This window comes from Alternaria arborescens (genome assembly GCF_004154835.1).
Source record: "Alternaria arborescens strain FERA 675 chromosome Unknown contig_2, whole genome shotgun sequence".
Lineage (NCBI taxonomy): Eukaryota > Fungi > Ascomycota > Dothideomycetes > Pleosporales > Pleosporaceae > Alternaria > Alternaria arborescens.
Genome location: NW_021167857.1, coordinates 180,204 through 205,225, shown reverse-complemented (window position 1 = coordinate 205,225; position 25,022 = coordinate 180,204). Strand labels below are relative to the sequence as shown.

General features: G+C 50.9%; 15 protein-coding genes across 15 annotated transcripts; 7 read left to right on the top strand and 8 right to left on the bottom strand.

Moving 5' to 3' along the window:
* Window positions 1-282: 282 nt before the first annotated feature.
* AA0111_g888 (hypothetical protein) lies at window positions 283-2,158 on the bottom strand (the record flags this gene model as incomplete). Its single annotated transcript, XM_028655375.1, has 2 exons — window positions 283-759; window positions 806-2,158. 2 exons carry the CDS (start codon window positions 2,156-2,158, stop codon window positions 283-285), a joined length of 1,830 nt encoding a protein of 609 aa, XP_028511374.1.
* Window positions 2,159-2,361: 203 nt separating this feature from the next.
* On the bottom strand, window positions 2,362-3,744 carry AA0111_g887 (Actin-related protein 6; the record flags this gene model as incomplete). The annotated part of the gene is made up of 2 exons (XM_028655364.1): window positions 2,362-3,363; window positions 3,418-3,744. 2 exons carry the CDS (start codon window positions 3,742-3,744, stop codon window positions 2,362-2,364), a joined length of 1,329 nt encoding a protein of 442 aa, XP_028511381.1.
* A 641-nt stretch (window positions 3,745-4,385) lies between these two features.
* AA0111_g886 (hypothetical protein) lies at window positions 4,386-5,084 on the top strand (the record flags this gene model as incomplete). Its single annotated transcript, XM_028655353.1, has 1 exon — window positions 4,386-5,084. One exon carries the CDS (start codon window positions 4,386-4,388, stop codon window positions 5,082-5,084), a length of 699 nt encoding a protein of 232 aa, XP_028511382.1.
* A 132-nt stretch (window positions 5,085-5,216) lies between these two features.
* AA0111_g885 (hypothetical protein) lies at window positions 5,217-5,680 on the bottom strand (the record flags this gene model as incomplete). Its single annotated transcript, XM_028655342.1, has 3 exons — window positions 5,217-5,236; window positions 5,292-5,371; window positions 5,430-5,680. 3 exons carry the CDS (start codon window positions 5,678-5,680, stop codon window positions 5,217-5,219), a joined length of 351 nt encoding a protein of 116 aa, XP_028511379.1.
* A 1,156-nt stretch (window positions 5,681-6,836) lies between these two features.
* Window positions 6,837-8,777, top strand: AA0111_g884 (hypothetical protein; the record flags this gene model as incomplete). Its single annotated transcript, XM_028655331.1, has 1 exon — window positions 6,837-8,777. One exon carries the CDS (start codon window positions 6,837-6,839, stop codon window positions 8,775-8,777), a length of 1,941 nt encoding a protein of 646 aa, XP_028511380.1.
* Window positions 8,778-9,177: 400 nt separating this feature from the next.
* On the top strand, window positions 9,178-9,370 carry AA0111_g883 (hypothetical protein; the record flags this gene model as incomplete). Its single annotated transcript, XM_028655320.1, has 2 exons — window positions 9,178-9,184; window positions 9,237-9,370. 2 exons carry the CDS (start codon window positions 9,178-9,180, stop codon window positions 9,368-9,370), a joined length of 141 nt encoding a protein of 46 aa, XP_028511377.1.
* Window positions 9,371-9,789: 419 nt separating this feature from the next.
* AA0111_g882 (hypothetical protein) lies at window positions 9,790-10,413 on the bottom strand (the record flags this gene model as incomplete). Its single annotated transcript, XM_028655309.1, has 2 exons — window positions 9,790-10,064; window positions 10,113-10,413. 2 exons carry the CDS (start codon window positions 10,411-10,413, stop codon window positions 9,790-9,792), a joined length of 576 nt encoding a protein of 191 aa, XP_028511378.1.
* Window positions 10,414-10,648: 235 nt separating this feature from the next.
* Window positions 10,649-11,217, bottom strand: AA0111_g881 (hypothetical protein; the record flags this gene model as incomplete). Its single annotated transcript, XM_028655298.1, has 2 exons — window positions 10,649-10,679; window positions 10,715-11,217. 2 exons carry the CDS (start codon window positions 11,215-11,217, stop codon window positions 10,649-10,651), a joined length of 534 nt encoding a protein of 177 aa, XP_028511375.1.
* Window positions 11,218-11,811: 594 nt separating this feature from the next.
* Window positions 11,812-12,430, top strand: AA0111_g880 (hypothetical protein; the record flags this gene model as incomplete). The annotated part of the gene is made up of 2 exons (XM_028655287.1): window positions 11,812-11,863; window positions 12,027-12,430. The coding sequence occupies 2 exons, from the start codon at window positions 11,812-11,814 to the stop codon at window positions 12,428-12,430; spliced, it is 456 nt and encodes a 151-aa protein (XP_028511376.1).
* A 1,619-nt stretch (window positions 12,431-14,049) lies between these two features.
* On the top strand, window positions 14,050-15,070 carry AA0111_g879 (hypothetical protein; the record flags this gene model as incomplete). The annotated part of the gene is made up of 2 exons (XM_028655275.1): window positions 14,050-14,628; window positions 14,678-15,070. 2 exons carry the CDS (start codon window positions 14,050-14,052, stop codon window positions 15,068-15,070), a joined length of 972 nt encoding a protein of 323 aa, XP_028511449.1.
* A 1,915-nt stretch (window positions 15,071-16,985) lies between these two features.
* Window positions 16,986-18,171, top strand: AA0111_g878 (hypothetical protein; the record flags this gene model as incomplete). The annotated part of the gene is made up of 2 exons (XM_028655264.1): window positions 16,986-17,985; window positions 18,041-18,171. 2 exons carry the CDS (start codon window positions 16,986-16,988, stop codon window positions 18,169-18,171), a joined length of 1,131 nt encoding a protein of 376 aa, XP_028511448.1.
* A 1,783-nt stretch (window positions 18,172-19,954) lies between these two features.
* Window positions 19,955-20,674, top strand: AA0111_g877 (hypothetical protein; the record flags this gene model as incomplete). The annotated part of the gene is made up of 2 exons (XM_028655253.1): window positions 19,955-20,325; window positions 20,377-20,674. 2 exons carry the CDS (start codon window positions 19,955-19,957, stop codon window positions 20,672-20,674), a joined length of 669 nt encoding a protein of 222 aa, XP_028511446.1.
* Window positions 20,675-21,024: 350 nt separating this feature from the next.
* On the bottom strand, window positions 21,025-21,616 carry AA0111_g876 (hypothetical protein; the record flags this gene model as incomplete). The annotated part of the gene is made up of 3 exons (XM_028655242.1): window positions 21,025-21,063; window positions 21,118-21,309; window positions 21,368-21,616. The coding sequence occupies 3 exons, from the start codon at window positions 21,614-21,616 to the stop codon at window positions 21,025-21,027; spliced, it is 480 nt and encodes a 159-aa protein (XP_028511440.1).
* A 980-nt stretch (window positions 21,617-22,596) lies between these two features.
* AA0111_g875 (hypothetical protein) lies at window positions 22,597-22,791 on the bottom strand (the record flags this gene model as incomplete). The annotated part of the gene is made up of 1 exon (XM_028655231.1): window positions 22,597-22,791. The coding sequence occupies one exon, from the start codon at window positions 22,789-22,791 to the stop codon at window positions 22,597-22,599; it is 195 nt and encodes a 64-aa protein (XP_028511439.1).
* Window positions 22,792-22,839: 48 nt separating this feature from the next.
* AA0111_g874 (hypothetical protein) lies at window positions 22,840-23,652 on the bottom strand (the record flags this gene model as incomplete). The annotated part of the gene is made up of 1 exon (XM_028655220.1): window positions 22,840-23,652. The coding sequence occupies one exon, from the start codon at window positions 23,650-23,652 to the stop codon at window positions 22,840-22,842; it is 813 nt and encodes a 270-aa protein (XP_028511445.1).
* Window positions 23,653-25,022: the final 1,370 nt, after the last annotated feature.

The following is a 25,022-nucleotide window of genomic DNA, read 5'->3' as shown; positions in this document are numbered from 1 at the left end:
GTGCAGAAATCTTGAAATGAGCTTACGCGATGGCTTTATCTGTCATGCAGCAGATTGCAGTTCACCATATTTGCTTATTTTCTGTTTTGCGAACCAAGGTAGAACGCGTGCTGATGAGCGCTCCAGCAGGAGCACGATTCCATGCATTCCAGATCCTGCCCATAGAGTACATACTATACAGTGTATTTGAGTCGCTCGACACAAAGCATGCCATGACCCTTACATCGAGTGCATGAGTATTCATAATCCAACCTAGACAGCTGAATTTTGTGCTGATTTCAACTATTGCGTCCTAGTTTCCAGAAATTTGGCAGCCTTACTGCTTAAGGGATTGACGAATTCACGCTGTGTTCGCACATGCCTTACACTGCGTGCTTTCTTCGCTCTTATCTCTTGAATCCTGGAAGGCACCCCACTACCCAGACCGCGCTCCCGCAGAGCATAGTTTACCACCTTGTCTAGACCGGTCTTGCTGCGCTTCTCGGTCTTGTTAGCCTTGACGCGGCGTAGCTCGACATTGCCCAGATTGATCAAGTCGCCCAGATCGGCCCGTCGCTTGGTAGCGGCTTCCGATGCGGCTTGCTGTTTCGCTCGTTCACGTGCCTTCTGACCTTCTACGTGGATAGCAGAGTAAAGACTGGTCGGTTGAGGTTTGGCGGCCTCCAAGAGGTAGCTGTATAGATCGCCTAAGGTTTTTGCTGAAGATAGGTGCGGGTCTGAGATGCGGAAGCCGGTCAATTGGTAAAGCCGTTTGAAGAGCTACGAATGTCAGCAGATATCAGGTAAATTTCGTGAGTAGGCTTACAGCGAACTTGACGTCAATGTCAGTGACAGGGATATGTCGCCACTTGGTGTCTTCGGGTTTGGTGGCAGAAGACTGTCCCCTGCTTTGCTGAACCGACTTCTTCAGAGCTGCAAAGTCGGCGGCCAAGCGCTGCGCTCTTTCCTCGAGGATAGCATGTCGCGACTCGCTCGCTGCTGCCGGAGCGACTTCGTTGACGGGCTTAGAATCGGCCGCATGGACAGGAGGGGTGTTGAGGGTTTCTTGAACCACCACTTCCTCAACGACTGGCTGACTGACTTGCTCCTCCACTGGCTTTGCGCGGGGTACTGGCCGGTTCGACATGAAATCAAACGGCTTCTCAGCATCCTGCTTGACTACTGCCGCCTTCTTGTGTGCTGGTGTTTCGGGATCCATGGTCGGTACTTGTCCTTGTGGGAGACTAGTACCGTCGAGCTCCTCAATGACCTCCTCAACAAGGAGTTCATCTGGTTCCGCTTGTTCAGCCTCCCAAGATGGTGCTCTTTGCATCGTTGCCAGAAGATCATCCAGGTTCTTGTGCTCCGGCAAGGCAAGAGCAAGCTCGCCACTTTCCGTCTTGACCAACTTGACATCCTTGACCCAGCGTGGCCGGTCGTACACACCTCGGTTGGCGAATTTGGACAAGTCCATATCGAGACCGGCTTGCTTCAGAGCATAGATCTCGGCGACAGCTTGTGTAAAGCGAGCGCGGATGTCGGTAACGCGGGAAGCTTTGGAATGGAGGCCAAAGTTGTACTGGGTATACGGCCGGTTCGTCTTCTCGTGCATCGTTTGCGCCATCATCAAGTTCTCATCCTTGAGAGTGTATGGGGTACCGGTGAGCTCTTCGATTTCATCGGCCATGCCCAGTGTCAGCGGCGTATAAGTGCGTAGTGTCAGTTTCTCGAATTCCTTGGCTATGTCTTTTTCGACTTTTTGCCTGAGCCACTCGTCGCCGCCGACACGCTGGAGGCCGGCTATACTCTTCGCTTGTCGGTATTTGGGGAAGTTGGGGTCTTCCTCAAGCACCTCTTCATATTCGCCCTGGTCTTCGGGTGCTATTCGGACGGGTGATGTTGGGTCGTATGGGTCAACGTGTGCGCCAATGGGCTCCGAGTCGCCGAGCAGACGCTTCTGCCATCTCCGTACGAACTGCTGGTGCTTCTTCTTGTCTTGCTTGCCCGGTAGGAGGAACGACTGAGGTGCGGTTGTGGAGAAAGTGGCGGTTGCATTGCGGAGATGGGTGCAGGGCGACACGGCGGAGCGACAAGGCAATGGCGACAGTGTCTGCCTTATCGATGTGGATAGGAGATTTGAGGGATCAGTTGCCCGCGAGGGGCGCGGTATTCGGCGCATTGGGTTCGAGATGCGGGTGATGCCCGTGGACCGGAAATTCCTTCGACATATTGACCAGCACGCCAAGCCGCCGGACATGAGCCAATCACAGCCACAGCAGCCCCGAGCAGTGCAGCAGCTTCAGCTGAAATCGTCACACGACTGGAATTGATATAGTACATCCACAAACGATGTCGCGGTTGCTGCTAATTTTGAATTGCCTATCATGAGAACTTCTTTACCAGCCAAGTAGAGCCCCTCTCGTCGTACTCGGCCTTGGTGACCAGCAACTCCTTCAGCAACTCGGGTTGGCTAGCAACATTTGCTCCTCCTAGCCATGTATGTTTGATTGGGTCATCTGCCTGTACTACGTTCAGCGGATATTCTGCAGGCATCAGAGCCCTCAACTCCGTTCGCAGTCGTTCCATAAAGCCAGAAATCAGCGAGTTCCCGCCTACCACCACAACATTCGCTAGCAGACCTATCCTGAGAGCTTCGGGTAATGCACTCAGCGACTGCATGACGGCGCCAGGTATGCCTTCTTCCTGGATGCCAATATCAGAGGGATTGAAGAGCAGCTCTGGCACAGCGAAACGCTCGTTCCCTAATGGCAGTAAATCTTCCCTTGGTCCTTGTGGCGCTTGTAGCCCTCGACGCATGCGTGATTTTGCAGGATCGTGGGGTCGCGCGTGGCCATGTATCGCATTCTCGTAGTCTGGTAGCACGTAGTCGACTACAATGCTCGAATCTAGCTCTCTTCTGTCTCCTAGCCGTCCCTTCCATGTTCGCTCTAGATCGTTGGCAAAGTGCTGCGATGAAGGCACGACGTATGACACTGCCTCCTTGATCTCGTTGAGCAGGTATGTCTCCTCCATCATGTTGTAGTGTCGCAGCGAAGAAAGCTCCTTTAGGTAGTTTGTGAGCAGCTTCCCACCTACTGTGAGCCGCCGCACCGCCGATTGTATGAGTTTCCCATTGTAGAGAGGTAGGATGGTCGTGTCTGAGTAGGAGGTATCGATAATCAGGAGGCATTCTCGCGGTAGCGACAACAACGAGGACTCAGTGTGCGCCTGGGGGGTAGCATAGGCGTTCAGTGTCGCGCCCACGCATCGGTAGTACGCAGCAAATTCAAATTGCTCGAATATGATCTCGTCGCAGTTCTTCTGTAGTTCTTTTGGACAATTTGGCTTCTCCGTCAGAAGTAGGTTTGTATCTCTTGGGTCACACTATGCACCGTTAGCCAACGCGTCCGCCATAAGCTCGCGATTGTGCGTACCCACCCTCAGCCCCTCCCCCATGGCGTCTCCCATGAACTCGTGCTCCCATATCGCCTTCTCTGCCTCCCAGTTGACGATGAAGCCCTTCTCCACCGGACGGCGAAATGCCAACTCTCCGAAGTCTTTGCACGAGTTGAGTTCGGCGCCGACGTAGGTGCACTTGTCGCGCGTGCTCCGCGCGATGCAGTTCGGAATCACGCGGCATTCGTCGTAGGTATATTCGACACCGCTGGGAACGAGACCGGCTTTGATCGAGTATGCGCCATTATCGAGAACGAGCGTCTTGTTCGGTGGCGCAGGCGCTGACTTCTTGGAGCCTTTGGGTGGCATCGCTGGCGTTGGTGGTTGGGGCGGCGCTGACGGAGCGATTCGCGACTCCCGTTTTGCGGCAGACGCCTGTTCACGTGAGCACTCCAGAGCACTTGCTAAGGTGAGCGATACCATGTAAACACCATCCTCTCATTCTCTGGCCTAATGTGGCAGTATCAGCTCCCGACTAACTTAAAATATGAGCTATAGCTACATGATCACGGTAAATAATTTCGACCCGTCCCATAAGAGATGGTGTTGTCTTCCAACATGGCATATTAGCTGGATTCCCATTGCACGAAAAGATGGAATCTACCAGAGACACAAGAACAGTTCGCAAGTCTGTCGCAGAAGGCCACAGCCGATTGGCCTGATCATGAGCGTATGGCTTGCATCGTGGAAGAAACACTAATATAAACAGGCTGGAGGTGTGCCGCATGCCTACCCCGCGATGCACCTTCATTTCACTAGTCCTCGTGTCTGTAGCTCATCCACCCACTCTGATGGAACGAAAGAACCAGGCTGACTGCATGCTTTGTCTAGTCGCCCACATTGTTCTTCTGCTAGTCTATGACGTCAACTCACTTTCGCAACGAGGCACGCGAGTTTAAGAAAACCGTCAGAAGGAAGTGTAGATTCCTTACGTACCCCAATCATTCACCATGGACGACTGGCAGGATGCCGCCTTCTCGTCGCGACATATGCACAATCGCAATGGTCGCGGCAGCAAGTCTAAACACACGGCCGCGTTCGATGTGCGCAAAACATTTGCAAGCTATTCAGTAAAATGTCCAGCATGGCAGAAAGCTTTGAGTGCCAACGGAGATGCTCCGCCGGAACAGGACGCATCGCTGGAGTTATATCGTCTCACCGAAGGTGGCGAGGGTGTGGTTGGTCGACTGTCTTTGCCAGGAGTATTACAAGCGTCGGTCATCTTAGCCGGCAGTCGTGACAGTCTTAGGCGAACGATTGCAGAGGTGGAACCAGATGAATCGAACGAAGAGGAAGACGACGGGCACGATGACGAGGGAGAAGAGGAGAGCGATAACACCGAGCCTGAATCTCCCGAAAGAACACGCTTCGAGACATTCGAGAAGAACAGCTTTCGCTCTCCAAAGTTCTGGTTTCGATGGAGCGGCGAATCTACGGATGCTGCTCAAAGTGTACCCAGAAAGGCGGGCAGCCACGAAACAGAACTAGGATACATCGTCTTCGCTGGCAATGACTGTCGCAAGTTCAAAGGCACAATTAACTGTACGAATCTGAAGTGGAAGAATGTAGCCATCACGGGTCACAAGCTTGTAGCACGATCAACTTCTGATGCACAAATTACTTGGGGAAAGGCGGGAGTTCCAATATAGGTTCTGCTATTCCAATACAGCTGTCTGTCGTGTTCTCAACTAGACAACAGCGAATCCATCATGAAGCCCGTCGCAAACGCGTGAGCGAGGATATTGTGATAGCACTACTACCTCCCAATATGGACCCCAATCTCAACAAGCGTTCAATGGTGCTGTCTCATGTCAGTGAACTGCCTCCACTCAAGGTCGAATACGGAATTAGCATACCATCCCAAGTCACGTACGTGCCCCCAGCCAATGCAACCCATCTTCCATTACCAACGCCACCAGAGACCTTGGCCCAGCCTCTTCATTCACATTAGCTTGATCCGTTACCGTACCTTTCGGGTTGATGCTGTTACTTACTTGTCGCCATTCACCGTAGTCGTATCCGTCCTGGTAAAGCAGCTCAACTTGATCTTGGTACCTTTAGCATACTGGCCCGGAGCTGTGCAGCTCGTCTTTGGACACGTTCGGTAACGTAGACCGTCTACGAGGACGGTTGCGCCGACGATGGCACGCTTCTCTATTCCGGCGAGAGGGTCGCGATAGACTGTAGGGTCTAGGGCGAAAGCAGTGGACGTGAGAAAAGCGAGGGCCGGGGCTGTGATCTTCATGATGTGCTTGTTTGACTGCAATGAGGTCTTGTAATGGCGACTGGTTCAGATAGTCGACTGGTAAGGGCTTCTTATATCTCAGACATGCGATCATGAATTCCTTGGCTGTATCAATTTATTCTCGCATTCTTCGTGTTTTTTAACCGCACAACGTGGAGATGGTGGTACCGTCGGCATCTCTTACTCACTCTCCATCTCAATCATTCTTAGCAAACATTTGCACATCAGATCTACCCAATAGGAATGTCTTTGTATGTCAAGCTATATAATTTATGCTCGCATTTCTCGCATTCAGTTTTCTAAATATGCCAATGCGCGCTGTGTCCGGTTGCACAAACGTTCAGGTTTAATTTCGCTGCTCGTATCGCTTCAGCTTGGCTTGGAACGTAATATCCGAGAACAACGACATGCCTAGGCGGGCTTAGTCCTGTGAACATGATCATACTGGGGAAACACGTTCAAATGTATGGCAAATGCTCGTCAGGATAACATCCTATGAGCAATGTCATACCCTAGGTGCCAACCTTACTGTCCTCATTTCCATCTCGACAGGATCTCGTATTACGAAGGATTCATAGACCAAATCTTTCGAAACTCAATGGAGCAAGCTCAGTATAGTACTAACTAGTAGCTTCCTGGAGCCTAACAAGTAGACATCATAGCGCCCTTTTCTAAGTTCCGCAGCGGAAGGGCGCCAGAATGTCTCGTTTGAGCGGAATTTGCTAAAGGAGATGAGGTCTATGTGATTCTTCCTTATCCAGTTTATGAATTGATCTTGTTAAGAAGGCTGCGCGTGTCATTTATAGCCCTCACTCACTCCACTTCATCATGGTCCTACAGAAGGTTGCTTGAAACACGCCTGTGTGCTATGCAGACAACCTGATCAATTAGAAAAACGACGCTATGACTCCACAGAACCGACCACAGATGTTAAATACAGCGGTAAGATGTCGATGTGGTAGCTTGCCCATAAGGGCGTTGTGACCCACATTCCTATTCGTTTATCGCCGCTGCCTAGTCACGTGTGTGTCTCAGCCTGGACTTGCACATCCTCTAGGTACTATAACCTCTCCCTTCTCTTTGTAAATCTTCTCCATCATTATCTCGGTTGAACAACAACTCTGCGATCTCAACCTCATACTATTCTTTCACGATCATGGCACTTAACCAAGCTAATATGGTTCAGTCAAACTCCCTGCGTCGTCGGCTCCTTCAAGACATCGCAGAGACCAAGCAAGATCCATATCCTAATGTCAACCTCAAGTTCAATGACAACGACATCACGAAGGCGTGCCTCGTCTTCACTCCGGATAGACAGGAGCCGCTCCACCTCACGATCAGCTTTCCAGACCGATATCCACTGATTGCGCCAGAAATCAAGATTCAAAGTCAAATCATTCATCCCAATGTCTTCGGTGACTACATTTGTGCTACTATGCTTAATACTAAAGAAGGTTGGACACCAGCGTATACCTTGAAGGGTATCGTCATTCAACTATTAAGCTTCTTCTGCAGCGACTCCCTCGAGCAGGACCATGGTAACAATACCATCAACTTGACTCAGTACCGGCAGCAAGTTACTCAGGCACATGGAGGACTTACGAACCAGTTCGTATGCTATTCTTGTGGATTCGGAACCAGCTCATCCTCGACACGGACTGATGAAATGGAGGTCGACTCAGTGCCAGTGCCCACTCTTGTATCTCTTCCACTACGACATCCAAATCCGCTCTCAAGGTTGTTCATGCTACCAGATGAGATCGTTCTCGCAGTACTCACTGAGCTCGAGACTCGTGACATTCTGGCCTTTGCCGAGGCTGTTCCTTCCATCAAGACGATGATCAACTCGTACGACTTTATTCGGGTCCGCGAATTACAATGCTTTTGCCTTAAACGATCATTTCTGAACAGCAAGCTCGGCATAGGCATCTCCACCAAGAGCGGCAATCGGTCAGCCTTCAGATCCGAGTTCGATCTGTTGAGTTGGGAGGCATTCTCCGTATACGGTGTCCGACACAGTGTTCAGGGTGTTTCTTTCGACAACTGGCTACCTATGCCGCTCAGCCGACGTCATTGGAATCAAGTCAAGACGGAGGTGAAGGCATGCCTCCAGAACATTCACAGCACCGCGACCATGCCCAGCCATGAGCCTTGCCATGTGGACATATTGTATCGCATGATGAACACGGTTGTCGTTCAGTTCTCATCCGATGCGGAAAAAGGTTATGCTGGTCCTGATGAACGTAGCACCCTAAGTCACGCATCAGAAAAAGCCGTTGACGCCTATTTCGGTCTCTTTCATCTGTTGCTATGCCTTGCAACCGAGCATGAGGAGATTGTTGTCAGTGCTAACAAGATAATCCAGCGTTTTATGGTCGGCCCACGTACGAAGACGCAGTTCCCTGATCTTGGCCATGTACTGGTAGCAGCTCTCATCTGCGATGCGGGGTTGACCGAAGAACTGACGTACGAAGTTATCCGAGAAGCAATTTTACGCAACGTTGTATGGATGCTCGACGCGAAAGGTGCTGGTATGGCTGAGCTTGCATACATGGAGCCTTCAGCGATCTCCAGATACCGTACCAAGATGACGTACGCTGCCTCGCCCACCTCGTACCGCCTCATCATGTTCATGAAGCTGTTCAGCTCAGCAGCTCGCCCGCCCAACAAGAATCTTATCGAGCTCCGCGACTCCATGTTCGACGCGCATGGAGCTCCTCCACAAGGCACATCAATGCGCATGGCCAAGGATATCCGCGAGATCCACGAGTTCAACACCTTTCCGCAGTTCTTGACCAAGATGGGTCTCAAGGAACTCCCATCCCAGTCACAGTTCACAGCGTTCTTGCGTCGCACCATTACTGACAGTATCGACGCTGGCTACTCCATCATGCCGTTGACCCAGAGCCAGCTTTACCTCATGCGTCAGGCCAAGGAACCTGATGTGGACATCGCCGAAGGTGTGCTTGTCACATACAATGACCGACGGTGGTTTCGTAACCGTAGTTGGCGAAAGCCGTCATTCTTCCCAAACAGGAGCGGTCGCGGTAGCGACAGGGGTAGTCGCGGGTTGCGCGGTGGTAGAGGCCGTCGTTAGGGATGGTGTTAGGTTCTCTAATCGATTGCAGATCGCAATGGTCTTCGCGCGATTCTTAGCTTCACTTGCAAGATGAATACTACCTACCTTGAACAACAACTTAAATCGTCCCCAGCCTCCCACTTCTTCGTAACATTCCCTCATAATATTCCCTCGTGAGACCTTGCACAGATGTCCTGGAACGGCTAAACGGCCAGACTAATGCCCTGCAGCATCTAGATCCTAGCCTAGTAGTCAAGTGAGGGGGAAAGGCACAACAACGTCATGTCGCATGCCGTACCACCAGACAGGTACTGCAAAACCGCATTCCAAAGTCTGACCACCTTCTCCTTCTCCTCTACAAACCAAAGCCTTCTCAGCAAACTCGACCCTACTTCGCCTTCTCTTCGTATACCAAAATATGTCTGGTACGCCTTCTGTGTTCGATGTCGTATGTTCTCATAGCTAATCGTCTTATAGACCAACTCGATGACAAGTTCATGAACAGCGGTAGTGGCGCACCAGCTCCTCAGACATCCAACGACAAGGGCGATGCATCGAAGAAAGACGCAGACAAAAAGGACAGCGGTAAGGGTCAGGAGAAGAAGGGTTAATATGATTGGGAATGAGGTGGTTGGCAGATGCGGGGTTAGGACCGTCGATCAGGAACACCTACACAGAATCACCTCATCGGGTCAGCGGGTGTTCGAGAACACACTAGCGAAACTTCTTGAATGCAAATAAATCGAAGTTGTCAATCCTAAGCTTCTCCCTCATGTGCGGTGTGTGTAAATATGTTGATGCGAAGGAGGAGCCTTAGACCGAGTCGCGATCCGTCATATTGACGTTTACAAAATCCTAGGTTTCCATGACATCTACACAATGCCTTTCAAAAGAGTATTAGTATACTTAGAGGTGCCTTAGAAACCAAAGTTAACGCATCATCTTGGAAAGTTTATGCAATAGTTACAGCCCACTGCTAGCAAACATGCTCGGTACATGCTCTCACACTGACTCAGAATTGACGAAAACCTTAATCAAAACCCTTCCAACCACAGTTAAAACTGCGCTTCCAACCATTGGCCAAAGTCTCCCAATCGGCCGTATTAAGATCATCGCACCATAAATCCGACAGGGCTTTCAAAGGACTAAATTTTCCTTGTTTTGAGCAAGACTTTTCGCAAGCATTGATCTCGAATGGCCGGCTCTCGGTGTAGTCCTCCGTCGTCATGTGAGGCGAACATTCCCCGCAGCCTTTGATCTCCTTCTTGATTTTAAAGGTGATTCTAGAGTGATCGTGGTCGTGGGCTGCAAAAGGTTAGCACAAGAAAGACAAAGTTGTATAGTTTTGCTTACGCTGTGAGACGGTCATGTCGACTCCAAAAGGCATGGAGTCGCCGAAAGGACGATTCATCGACTGGATATATTCCTTCATCTCCTTGAGGCCATTTCCACGTGTAGTGTGCTTACCAGCCTCGAAGCCGTTGGGGTCGTACAGCGTCCATCCCACTTCCGAATAGTCGTCCCACATCCATTGACCGATATTCACCTTCCAATGACCGTTCCTATCCATGGGCATATGACTCGGTGCTGGCGCTGTTGAAGAGCTGCGGGGAGTCATACTAGAAGTGCCCTTGGAAGTCGAGCTTGCGAACATTGTGGTGTTGCTGGCAAATATGCTCGACGTTTCAAACAACGAATCGTCGGGATTGTTATTTCCCTCATCATCATCTAGAGAAAGCGGGGCTCGAGTACATGCTGGAGCATCGGAGGTGAGCGTGTTTGTGCCGGTCTTCGTCGTAGTAGTATCGAATCCAAAGGCTGGCCCACAGATGGTCTGAGTAGCATCGATTAACGGTACACATATTGATGTAATCATCGTAGACGATGTGCTACCAGTACCCCGAGAGGTAGAAGGCATAGCTGAAATATCAAACCCCTCTGTACAAAATACAAACCGCTCTGTGATAACAGTGCGCTGCTTGTCCTCGCAACGATCCGGATCTGGTGCATCCGCGGGCTTAGTTGGCGCAGGACCAGGCTTCGGTCCACAACCTCCGGGAATCGTGCATCCTGGACGACTACAGAGCTCCGGTGGGCAGGGTGAGCATCCTTCTCCTCGACAGTATCCGCCGTAGCCCAAGATGGCGTTGACGGGCTGCTTATCGCCCGGGCAACTACCAAAGAAGGTGCAGGGGGAACACCCAAAGAGACCACATGGGATATTTAGCTCGAAGTCTACACCAGGACATCCAGGCCCGTAGTTCAAACCCATCCACCCGCATCCGCAACCGAGAAGTTTGCACTCTGGTTTGTTGGGTTTGGGATATGACGTCGGCTTGGGTTTGGGTCCTTTGTCATCGTCCCTGTCGCTATCGCTTGGACTATCGCTATCACCATCCTTGTCACACTTCGTCGGGAAACAAGGACATACAGGCCGCTTGAATAGCAAGAAAGTCATGAGTCTCCACGAGATGCAATCAGCAATGCAGTTGTTTTCTTTGCAACCGGGGTCACTATCCGAGTGAGAGTCTGGATCGCCATCACTACCATCAATGTCCACCGGACCAAACCACCAAGGGTGGCACCAAGCACGATTCTCGGGCAGTAGGCATTCATTTGGCGGCTGTTCATCTATCGGGCGGGGAAACGGCCATCCCTCGCAGTAGATTTTGCACCAGTCAAACGAAGAGCACTCTTTGGGACAGCCCGTCGTGGTGGGCGAAGGGGGGATATTGCTCAAAGTTCCAGTAGGTTTGGAAAAGATTCCTCCCGAAGTGGTGCCGGTTGGGGTCCGACTAGAACTTGGTCCAATGCTTCCTGGAGTGCTACTAGATGGAGTTCCAATAGGAAACGGCCCAATACTTCCCGGAGAATTACTAGACTGCGTTCCAGTAGGAACTGACCCAGTGCCCCCTAGTCTACTGCTAGATGGTGTTACGATGGGGAATGGGCTAGTGCTGCCTGGAGTGCTACCACTTGGCTTTACAGCCGAACTTGGAGGATTGATGCTGCCGGGAGTGCTACTAGAACGCCTTCTACTTTCGCTCGGAAGATGGATGCCGCTAGGAGTGCTGCTACCAGAAATACTAGAAGGGATAATGGGGGTAGCTCCTGGAGTGCTGCTACTCTGGATCGAAGTTGGATTGTTGCTTGAGATTGCACCACTCGAGGTTTGTGCAGCCGAGCTACTTGGCGAGTTAGAAGTCACCGTGGAAAATGAGCCAGAAGGCTGAGCAGATGATTTGGGAACAGACACAGAGCTAGCAGGTGACACCGAAGACCCAGTAGCTGTAGTACTACCAGTAGGATTACTCCAGACGCTCGAAGGGGAGGCAGAGGCACCAGGAGAGCTCGATACCCTAGAGGACAAGATCGCGGATGATCCAGTAACTGAGCTTGCTGAGACGGCAGAAGATGGTACAGAGCTACTTGCAGCACTAGACCAAGCCGATGACCCTGCGAGTGGAGAGGTTGCAGGTGTAGAGGAACCGGAAGCAGAGCTCGCCGGAGGTGGTGCAGCGAAGGTCCCTGAAGATGGTGCAACATGGGTACCAGAAGATGGCTTAACAGGAGTTCCAGAAGGTGTTGGAATAACTATTCCAGAAGGTGGCGGAGTAGGGATCCCAGAGGATGCTGTAGCAGAGTTTGCTGGGCCTGGAGACGCAGTCTGAGATGGAACTATAACGCTTGAACCTCCTTGGGAAGACGTTTGATTGTTCCAAGTCGCTGATGAAGAGGGAGCAGGTACCCACTGGGAAGATGCAACTTGAGAGCTTGGCTGATTGCTCCAAACGACAGAGGAAGGTGGGGCCGGTGCGTGTACTGAGGATAGCCAAGGGGATGATGTAGCTGAAGACGGTGGAGCAGGCGCTGGCGCCGAAGGTTCCGCGTGAGACGAGGTCATCATACCAGATGACTGGCTGCTCAGAACCACAGAAGAAGGTTTCGCAGGATCTTGCACCGATGTTATGATGCTGTGAGATGGAACGACGACGCTCGAGACACCTGGTGGAACGACACTCGAGGCAACTGGCGGGTTGCTGTGGGCGATGGAAGTTTTGATATGGGTACCGCGCACAGATGATGTGATCAAAATCGGATCAGTTGGTATACCCTGAGGCTCCCTAGGAAGCAGAGGTTCTTCAGTCGTGGAAGTTACCTCGATGGACGGGAAGCTGCTGGCATAGCTACCGGTGGAGGCCAATGCCAGCAGAGCGACGAGTGACAACCGCATCCTCGGGAGCTGCAGCCGTCGTTCGCAATTGCTCTGGTGGTGGAAAGGGCGATGGAGATATACGAGTTGAGGAATGGGCGGAAACAGTAAGTGGGCGGTGTGGTGCAGAAGAGACTATGCAAGTGGATGGCGGGGTCATATGGAAGGGAGGTGCTAGGCAAGCGCACTAGTAAGTTGGTGAGGGTAAGGGTCCGTGAGAAAGGCGCGAGAAGGTGAGGCAACTCTTCGTAGGCAGAGGCGTGGCCAGTGCTTCAGGTGAAAGAGCGGGCGGCTGCATACCGCCAAACATACTCCCTATCAATCATCCTGCCATCCATTTTTCAGTTAGCCACTTATACTTTAGTGCTGAGACAAGGCCCTCGAAGCAACCAACGGTTTCTGCTGGCTTCGACAAATTACTGTTCCGTGCTCTTGGAAGGGTTGTTCTGCCTTGGTCTTCTGCTAGTCAGTTTGCTCGAGCCTGATGGTCATATGTATTGTAAGATGAATATTTATTGAAGTTGGAAGGCAGAATTAACAGAGGTTCAAAATACAACAGCGATTGAATGCAATCGTGACTTGGAGTGAATACTCTCGTAGTTTTCGATCAATTCAGACAGCCAATGGAGAAACGCTCTATTCATTGGATGTTTACAGCAAACGTAAGACCGGATGTTGTACGATGGTAGCAAAGACACGCGATGCAGCAGCAGATGGGAGTATTGTACATGGTGTTTTAGAAAGGTAAGGAACGCTTAGAGAGACACAAACACGGATAATTAGATCCGCAACAGCAGTTGAATCGATGGCATCGGTCGTATGGTGATGACGAGCAATGAACGAGGCTGATGGTGAGGTGAGCTACACGAGACTGATGGAAGTGCAAATCAATGCGACTGACTGACTATGTTGTAATCTCAGTAATTTTCTAGTGCTGTGCGTGGACCACGATGTTGAAAAATTGCTCATTCACTCATGAAGTCACTGCGACAGCATCGAAACGGACGCTAGCCTTGCACTTTTGTCCTATCCACCACTTTTCCTTGTATTGCATTTCCTCTTCTAGCGACTGACAACATGAAGCTCGCCTTGGTTCTCGCCATCGCCGCTGCCACACATTCAGTCACTGCAGGAACCATCAAGACTCCTTCGCCATCCACACGCGTCTTCAACAGCAATGTCGGTGGCACATCCCCAGCTTTGATCAATCGCAAACCGAACGAAGAACGCCCTACGGTCGCTTTCTGGGATGACGATCACGCTACAGAGGTGGATTGGAAGAAGAGCGCAGCCAAAGGGGGAGCCCTGATGTGCGCTCTCAAGGGCTCCGACCAGGTTGCAGGTCGTCAAATTAGAGACACTCGCGAACCCACGTCTGCCGCGAGTCGGTACAACAGCGATCTCAAGACTGAGCTTCATGACTGGTACTGGCGAGAAACTAACCCATCGACGTTCAGCTGTAGTTTTTCTGAGCACTGGCACCTTGCGCACGCGATGCGGTCACTCGGACTTGATGGAAAACCAGCGTCAGAAGGCGGAGACAATCAATGTTACAGGATCGAACATTGGAATCCAGAAAACAGGGATGACAAGGGCGACCAGATTCCGGCCATCAACCAGTGGTACAGCGTCCCAGGTCACGACAAGCAGTACCGCGTGAGTCTCCCTTCACATGATAATCGAATTCTCGCTAATATCCGAACAGGCAACGAAGGCACATTTCGAGTTTGGCATCAATACCAAAGGCGGCGCCATCTATGGTCTTTTCCTTGAGAGTGCTTTAGCCTCTGCTAAGAGCATTTGGGGTGGTGGTACAAAAGAGCCGAACCGAGACGATCTTCCCCAGCTCCGTGCCTTTTCAGACATTATGTGGGCGTTCTGGGTTCGCAACAACCCAAACGTCAGAAACATTCGCTACTTCTTCATGATAGGCATCTCCAACGAGTTGACCAACCAGATCATCGCTTCTTGTCTACGTGATGCTGGTGCCGAGCTGAGCGAGTGGCCTGGAACTAGCTTCTCTACTACTACTACAGACCAAGGTCATGCGCTTCTCGGTAGATTTCCTCTAACACCAACAAATGATTCCAAAGACTAAGACAGAAGAGGCTCCCCTAACGGTGCTACCTTTGCATATTTCCTCATGCAGCACAAAGCGCAGCTCGGCCAGAAGACTATCACCAAGATTACCATTTTCAGACCAGAAACTGATGACGACCTCAGCTTCGTCGACGCTTCTCTTTGCTTCCACGTGGCAGATGGTCCACAGCCGCCGCCTGACGATGCTGCTATGGCAGCTACCGATGAAGCGGGCGCTCGAAGTGTGCAGAGGACAAGTTTGAGAGATTCGAGAGATGTGAAAGGAATATCAGTAATCAGCATGATCAGAATACATGAAATCTACATATAGCCAATAATCAGCAAAGTTGGAAGTAGGACAATCGTGTGAGCGACCATGCCATCGAAGCGCGCTGTGCGGATGTCAAGACAGACAGCTAGAAACCGTTGTTGTTGATGCAAGCTTGGCCACATTTCTTCGCCTCATATTTGATTGGTCCGTGTAAGATGTAGGATAGTCCTGACTATCTCGAGATGGGCTCAACGTGGCGAGCAGGATGCGAGTAGGATGCGATAAGGTGAAGCCCGCAGCGGCGCAGCCCGCACGGCAATGGGTCCATGTGGGGTCTTACGAGGTTCCTTCCGGCGCATCTGGCTCGACGCGCACAAGTGCATCGATGTCTTCAACTTCCTAATCCGTACGTGCGCGCCTTCCGTCAAGCTGTCGAATCATCAATCACTTCGATATCTCTACAGCGCCTCGTTTTATTCTCACCCAGGCAATACGGGGAGCGTTCCTGGCACAGCATCGCCCAAAGACTACCGGTCGATCATTGCGGGTAAGGCCGCTTCCGCTGGAAGGCATTCACTGAGGCGTATCACGAAGGTGCTCGATCAGGTACTTTGCTAGCCTCGACGGGCGTGGGAGGCGATGGACGTTGCGCACCCTCTGGTCGGCCAAAGCGGGCATCTTGCTGCAATCCAGCCTCTATGATCTTCACTCGTGTATAGCGCGACCCTTGCCGATACGATGCACAGCTATTGCTATAGGCGGAACTTACTATCGACAAGGCACTAAAGGACGAGGTCGACTATGCCTTCGATCTTTGCCAAGAGGATGAAACGCCCGAATATGGCGCCATGAGGGGTCGGCCAATCAGAGCAGCCGTAGCAAAGCTCCTATCTACTAGACGTCTTTTCGATATTACAAGCGATAAAGGTCTTGGCTCTTGGCATCGGAACGTATGTTCAATTGGGAAGGTATGGTAAAGAGGTGTGTAGGGGTTCTCCATCTACGATTCGTCCGTGCGGGGTGATGGCCTAAGGCTGGCACATGATCCGAGCGACTTTCTAATTCCATACTACTTGAGTTCTACGATATCTCTACCTCCTTCCTTTTAGGCCACTGGCATGGTGTAGCGTAGGGGTACATGCAGTCTGCTCAGTTTCCCGCCAACAAGTGCTGTTTCGATACGAAGTCACACCCTGAGGTCGATGTCTTGTCAGGTGCCTTTTGAGGATTAACACGATGAGATAGGTGTCTTGTGAGGTGCCTTTCGGGGATCATCGTTCCGATGCTGCTGAAACACGTAGCAATACCTCGTGGCCGATGAGGAAGGAGATCTTTTGGTAGCCGCTGGTGCAATTTGGATCTCTTGTGAAATGCCTATTACGGACTACCTTTCTGATACCGCAGGATCGCGTAGCAACACCTTGCAGCGGATGAGGAAGGAGACTTTTCGTAGCGCCGGATCCAAGTTAGGGCTCTATCTTGGATGGTGATGGCCAGGGCATGATGCAACTCACAACGGTGAAGCTGGACCAAGTATAAGTATAGGTGTGTGTTCTCGTCCAAGTTGAATCACTCCATCAGTGCAGCAGACTCATCTTCTTAGGATCTCGCCTCTGCAACATCGACACCTCATCTCTTCAGTCTTGTTCTCAACACCATCGCCATGGAGCTCACCGGATTCCTCGCTGCCTTGGCAGTCTTTCTGCCTATCGTCTACGGCGCCCCTACCACGGCCGCCAACAGCCTTCACCCCGAGATCCTCGCTGCCATGAAGCGTGACTTGGGACTAGACGCTGAGCAGGCTCATGTTCGTGTTGCTCGCGAGCTCAAGGCCACCGAGGTCATCGAGCAGCTCCGTACCAAGGCTGGCAGCTCCTTCGGTGGTGCCTGGCTCGTCGATGGCGAGCTCAAGGTCGCTGTCACTGACGAGGCCTTGACATCCGATGTTACCACTGCTGGCGCCACTGCTTTGGTCGTTGACACTCCTCTCTCCAAGCTTCAGGACGCCCAGAAGGCACTTGACAACCTCGACATTGAGTCAGCCCTTGGCAAGCGCTCAGAGGCTGCTACCGGAATTGCGTCATACTATGTCGACATTGCCGCCAACAAGCTTATCCTCGAGGCTCTTGCCGACAGCACTGCTCAGGCCGAGGAGCTGGCCAAGCAGGTCGGTCTTACTGAGTCCGAGTTCGAGGTCAAGACCGTTGAGGCTCTGCCAACCACCTTTGTCACGGTCAACGGTGGCGATGCCTACTACATCAACCGAGCTGGACGATGCTCTGTCGGCTTCTCTGTCACTGGCGGTTTCGTTTCTGCTGGTCATTGCGGTTCTGTCGGCAACACCCCCACCACCTCCTCCGGTACCACTATCGGAACCTTCGCTGGGTCCGTCTTCCCAGGAAGCGGAGACTACTCTTACATCCGCGGTACCACTGGAAACACCTACGCTGGCAGGGTCAATAACTACAACGGCGGCACAATCGCCATATCAGGCAGCACCGCTGGCGCTACTGGATCCAGTGTCTGCCGCTCCGGCTCCACCACTGGTGTCTACTGCGGTACCGTTCGCGCTCTGGGAGCTACCGTCTCCTACGCTGAGGGCCGTGTTACTGGCCTCACCCAGACCAATGTCTGCGCCGAGCCTGGTGACTCCGGCGGTTCTTGTAAGCAACATCCTATACCAACTTGCCATGGTACACATACTGACTTGATTTGTAGGGTACTCTGGTTCTCAAGCCCAGGGTGTCACCTCTGGAGGCTCTGGCAACTGCCAATCCGGTGGCACAACCTACTTCCAGCCCGTCAACGAGATCCTGTCGGCTTACGGACTCACCTTGGCCCGTGGTTAGATTGTTCTCTGTTGCAGTCTTTGATATGGTTGTCGAGAAAGACATGGCTAGTAGGATTCGCAAGTTGTACATATCTGAATTTAGTTGCAGGCCACTTTGTCTCACACTTTGAAGCTTCTGTGATGTTGTAACACATGACTACAAGCATACTTGTCCTAGCAGAAATCAGTGTCTAGTAAGATTGCCTCGTGGAAGTGTTGCTGTCTCGAGAAGCCATTGTCTCTCAGGAGCGGTAAGTGAAGTAAGAGACGCGGTATCCGAAATCACGGGCGAGCATCTAGATGGTGACGTTAGATTTGGACGTGTTCGTGGGATTAGGCTGGCGATCCTCTACTCACCCACCGCCCGCTGATCGCATGCGAAGGTAAAGAACCTCTCTAGCGGCCATTGGTTGGTCATAGTGGCTTGGGTAGCGTCCCGTAGGTTTAGTATTCTGTCCTTGTTTACATCCCAACATGTGTATCGGAATAGTCTGATAGAGCTCAACCAATGCAGAAGATCAGATAAATTGATGATGGTCTATCTACGAGCAGAAGCTGTCTATCTTATAGATGGCAGAAACAAAGGGGCTTGCTTGTTGTATACAAGCAAGCTATGAACAGACAATCTAACAATACATGAGATGGAAGCTGCCCACACAAACCAACACGGTCGGCTTCGCGTTGTTATAGATAGAACTCGATCTTATCGATAAAAGTGCGTCATCGGCCCAGATAGGAAAAGTGTTCCGACCGCGTTCTATGAATTGTTCCCACCTGTCACTTGGAAGGATTAGGAGTACACCAATGTTACCACGACGAAAGACTGGGTATAATTCGTTTAATCAACTACTACGCGTGAGTTTTTACAGTCGTTTAGGCTTCTACCTACATCGAGCCTGCTAGTCGGCCGCGAGTGCTCGGAGCTCGAAGGATACCTAGTCAGGCACACAGTCTTTACACATATCGCGCTTTCCTGTATCCATGTGCTCATCTAAGCCGCTCTTAGTCTGCTGCGTTTCTTCAGTCTCGATGTTGCTGGAAATATGCGCTGCTTGTCAGCGTTGATGTTGCTAACAAGTCTTATTTCTCTTTACTTCTGCTGACACGCCTCAAGCATTGAGAAAGGCAATTTCACAGACCTTTCCAAGAGATGTTGGAGGGTGCACCATAGATGACGAGATTTTCGCCTTTGGAACTGTCGTAGATGTTTTACCAAAAGAGAAAACAAGCTTCTTCGCATCCGTGTCGATAGAGTAAATGCGGTAGTGATGATGGCACGTGCTTCGTAAGGCTCTTCTAAGGTAAAACAAGACAGAATAACAATCAGTAATCCATCTCGCAAGGCAGTTTCTCAAAGACCGTACATCCATGCGCTGAGGCCCGGAGTAGCAAGTCCAAACAGGACCCGAGTAAACCGCACATTTGCGCTATACCGAATACAGCCAACACAGCCACCCCCTTCGTACTGTTGATTGGTCAGAACCCGTACTCGGGAGAACACACGATTCGGCTGTCTCACGACTGTTGGGCCTTTCGGTTGCCGATCCGAAAATATGGGATCAATTGGATGGCAGTGCTACAAGGCGCTCTGTATGTACACGCGGCTCTAATGCGACTGCGGCTACATGTACTTTTGTTGTTGCCTGGGAGATGGTGCAACAGCTATATACTTCATGCTTGACTTATCAGGCTGATAGGCTCAACTTCCTTTCATTATACAGCATCGTTCATCTCTATCGAACTGCAACACTGTTCACCCCGACCTCCATCCAGAAATCCTGAAAGCCCACTCTATAAGAAAGATGGCTGCGGTTCCAGAACGCACTCTGCGTACCTTTACTCTCTTTACCAGCGCGCTTGCAACACCTCTTCTCATTGCTACGACGATCATATCCCTCGAGTCTAACTCCTGGTACAATCACCGCGATGTAACGGCATTCTGTTTTGGCTACATTCCTCTCGCTATGACCGCTGTTGCATCTGCTGTGAGCATAATCCAACAACGAAGGTGTGGTAGTGTACCAGGGCCCAAGTTCACACTTCTAGACGGACTGGCGGGTATTACGTATCTGGCGATACTCATTCCGATTTGGGCGGTCGAGACTGGTGAGTTAGGAGCGCCAGGTTATGGTCTATTGACTGGATATACAACGGCTCCTATGATCGTCAACATGTAAGTTGTGTTGAGGGCCAACAAGCGAGTCATAAGCTAACATGTTATTAGGTTTGTTCACTTCTACTTCTTCGCTCACAAGTCTCGATCAGTGTGGGCTTTGTTCGCTGCTCCACTGGTGCACGAATGCCCTAATTGCCACAACAACTTCACAGTGGGCGCCCAGCAGATCAAGGAGACAAGCAAGGGTGGAGAGCGCTACACTCTGTTGCGTGGAGAGGACTATCTTGATACTGATGCTGATGCGGAGCCATACATCGATGCAAGTGCCAGGCCTTCCGAGGAGCAGCTACGGCCTGAGTGCGATGTCAAGGACGAAGGCAAAGGGAAGTCCATAATCGATGTATGAGCTGGGGCTCAGTCGAGTGAGTGTGCGACATCTGCACTAGTCATGGGACACAACATCTGGGTGTGGAGGAGAAGGGAGGGAGGGTTTGACTTAGTGAGATTGGGTATGGTAAGAAATGATGCCCATGCACGGACATAGTGGTCTGTTAAAAATCTAGAGGGATGAGTTTGGCGTTCTGGCGCTTGATACATATGAGAAAAGCATAGGACTTTCCTTTGCTCAGTCTGTGATGGTACTCTGGCGCCCGCGGTTGACAAACGTTCATATTGTCATCTCCATTTCGTCTATGTACACATTCTCTTCAGTCTAGGCGCGCCCAGATGTCTCTTTATACATGAACTACCGGCTCTCTAAGCGTATAGCGTTGGGAACCTCTCTCCTTGATCCCACTAGAAGTTGCAGAGTTAGCAAGAATTCTGTTTCAGCACCAATGCAAAACTTACGTGCTCGACGATACATCCGCCCTCCCAACGAAACCGGTCAACAACTTCCCCAAAACTCCCTGTTCGGTAATTGAGCCAGCTTTGCGGGTACTCAAAAGCTGTACGTAACGGTGTGATATTTTGTGAAGCCCAAATTGGGGAAAGAATGCTCCAGGCGGAGTCAGATCCGTTCTGTGCGAGGGGGTTGTGGTTCTATTCGTGATTTAGTTAGTCGTCGATGATCCTGTTGTAGACGTCACAATTCTCTTACGATATAGTCTTGCGATATATATTTGAATGCCTCACTGATATCTTTCTTGTAGATAAAGGCTTGGGCAAAGGCGTCAGCGCGTTTCGCAGTTTGCTCTTCGGTCGTGTTCATCGCGCGCACGCATGGTGCTGGCTTTGTGGGACGCGCCTGGCGTGCTGCCAGTATGTCTGACCTGCTGTGTAGCTCGGCTGGAGCAGCTAGGACGGCTAGAGGTGCAAGCACTACAGAGGCGAGGATGGTGAATTGCATGTTGAGGATGATATTGAAGCAATGTAAAGCTGGGATATCAAAATGGGAAACGATGCACAAACCAAAGTGCACTTATATCACAAACATGTACCTGAGTACCATTGCTATACCCTGCACAGACCAACAGATTAACGCCAAACTGACAATTTACGGCGCAATCTCCTAGATTAATGCGCCTAGCTGCCCCACCGGCTGTATTCCGGGGTAACATTCGAGGTGCTATCGCCATTTGTGGTATTCAGCTTCGTCGTGGCCTTGTATGTTATTGACGTCTTGTGTAGGGGTCGGCAGTTGTTGTGGCAAGCGTATTTGTAATTGGGCTTGTTTGTAGGGCTAGGAAATGAACAGGTTCAGATAGAAGGGGACGCGAATTTGACCGAGGCTTGATGACGTTGGCGCGCGTATGTGGGGCCAAGAACTCGGGAGAGCTGACTCAATCAACGCCTGCACGTTCGCCGCAGAACATCAGATAAGTGCTCTGGAGCGAAAGACGGAAGGTCGATGGCTTGGACTCCTGAAACCAGTTTGACCGACACTCCACATCCCCTTGGCCATGTTACGATACGCGCGAAAATCCCCGAGACTCTAGGTACTGGCCACCTGCACTACGTAGGTATCGCTATAACGACATCACGAAGGTACCATCGGTCGTTGCCCTTTGACCGATAGCATGTGCACCATGGAAGCATTGTGTTTACCGTCTTCTATTGCGCTACTTCAAACCAGCTCCAAGAGCATCCTCTTCAGATTCACTGGGTAGGTCTTGTTCTCCAAGTCGGCTGCTGAATTCATGCTTGTGTACCACATCTGCTGTGGTGATTTCTAAGCACACTACCTAGGCAGTCCCTGATATACGCTGACCTACCGCATTAACATGAGGTACTCTAGGTTGCGTAAACAGCTCCTCAGCCCAAACATCACCACAAGCATCCTGGCTCGAACGACCACCACCTTTGTCGCCGCGCTACATTGACCAGTATTCAGATCCTGTTGTCACCTTCATCCTTGTCCATCATTTCAACGTCTCTACTTGCCAGCCTAGACATAGTCTTCGGTCCCCCTCGAAGCTTCCCGCTGTCCGACACATAACCGTAGTCGTGAAACGTTTGCAGCCTCTCTTCGACGATTGCTACCTTCTTGCGCTGCACCTCCGCCGTATCCTTGACAGGGTTCATTCCCTTGTCGCGGTACTTCAAACCATCGGAGCTCCGAGTATTCTGCTTTCATTGCTTCGCGCCAGATAAAACATGGGCATGTTTATATGGTTCTCCATAACTTCCAGTGCTGCTTCGGAAGAAATCACGAGCCTTGCTGTACACCTCAGGAAGACGAACAACGACCGCGTTACAGTCTTCATCTTCTGACAAGATTTCGGTATCACAGATGCCCTTGTACTCATTCCAGTTGTCATGAAGCTCTAGTTGAGATTTCTGGAACCTTGACCTGGGTCGTTCGTCGTTCGACTCAGAATGTACACCCTCACTCGCCTCTCTAGCTCTACGTTCGATTTTTTCGAAGGCTACCTTAACGGTCCGTAGCCTCCTTTGCTTGAAATTCTTAGATGATTGCTGGCACTTGGAAGGCTCGACTTGCTTCTTGGGTGTTGGTGGTAGACTGGGTAGCTCTTGCATAGCGCTGGCAACCACCGTCAGCGTTTCGGGTACTTTGGACTTGCAGCATCTTACCTCTGAGCCTTGACGATGACGGTATTGTGGGCAGATTGCGGCTGTGTTGTTCTTGCTCGCTTCGGATGCCCCATCAGACTCCAGCTTCTCGATTAGCATATGCTTGACTTGGTGGCGCCAACTACCGATTCCGGACGTCTTCAGCAACTCCAGTGTGTCTTCAATTGTCGTAACCCAAACTTCGGCGAAGAACTCGAAACCCTTCTTCTCATATTTCGAAAGGAGGTTCAAGAACGCAGGACTAATATCCAAAAGCTTGAACGCCGCCTTCATACTAGTTATGGAGTGTCTTAGGCAATACTGGGGGTGATGTAGCTCCTCGTGAACTCGGTCAATGACTATGTCGCACATGTCGGAATCTCCCGTTGCATGTGTGCGAACTTGTAAAGATCTTCCAGTTCTTCCATAGACCATTCTATCTTTGTGGCCAGCAGACCCTGGTGACCTGCGTCTGAGATCTCGACAACATCGTGAGTAGGCAGTTTGGACCGAGAAGCACGCGATGAAACGTGCGACAGTGTTGCCGTCTATGCCGTCTTCGTGGATGATTGTGTCGACGGTCGAATCATCTATGATGGCGTCGCGTACAAGAGCACAGCGTTCGACGGCTAGCGCACGGCTCAAGACAGGTCAAGTGGGATTTCCGCGTCGAGCGTCCCCGGCATTTCGTTTGGAGCTGAGAGTATCGTCTCTTGCTCGGTTGATCTTAAAACGTTTGATTTCCACACGTTCAGCCTGCAGATCGCCCACATCCACTTGCTTGGTAATCAAATCGGCAGAACTGGAAGCTTTAGTATATACCTTCGGAGTAACGTTAGTATGGAGTTTTTTACGTCTCTCATTTATTCTCAAAATCGAAAATGAGTGTATTTGATTTCGGTTTCGTCTCGACCATCTGCAAGAGAAGTACCACCAAGTTCTTATCCTGTTCACGAAGTAGCTTCACGCGTTCCTTTTCCACTCTCGTTACTATGGCTTCCACAAACCTTCTATCAGCCTTGTTATGCAGTTTTGGCCTATGAATCTGCTGAATGTTGCGCGTCGAAAGGTCGCTGCCCAGTGGCATATCGGCGAAGTTAGGCGTTATCACCTCAACGTCAACCGCCAGCAAGAACTTTCCCCTATCTCACACGTGCTTATTCACATATGATGTGGCTTCTTTGGAATCGTTGAGTATGCGATTTCTCATGTTATACAGGGCAGAAGTATTCCAGATATCAAGTTGTGAGTATTGAGAAGAGTGAGAGTTGAAGAGGATAGAAGGGCGCGCAGGGATTAAGATCAGGGTTGAACATGTTTGCGAGTTTTTAAAAGGGAAACACGCTCTCCCCATTCTCTGAGTAGATCAGATGATGCTCGTACGGTGTCAGGCAGGGAAAGAAGGCATAGCGTCGCAGCGATTAGCGAAGTGAAAGTGAAATCGTGATATCGTGAAACCAGCACACCGGCATACTTCAAGTCTATCTCGTTACACAGCTAGAGCAGGGAAACATGCTACCTGAAACTTGGTCTTTAGTGATTGACTGGCTCACGTGATAGGACGCTACGCTATCTATAGTTAGTGGCCGCTGGAAACCTCTACTGGGGTTGCGCAAGAAGCGACCAGGGACATAGATAGTCTTCCCCCATATGACGAACACGCGCCAACCTACTTTCCTATCGCAGCTTTAATGTCTCTCTTTCGATATGTCTATCAAGCGAGCAACGTTCAGGGGCTTCTT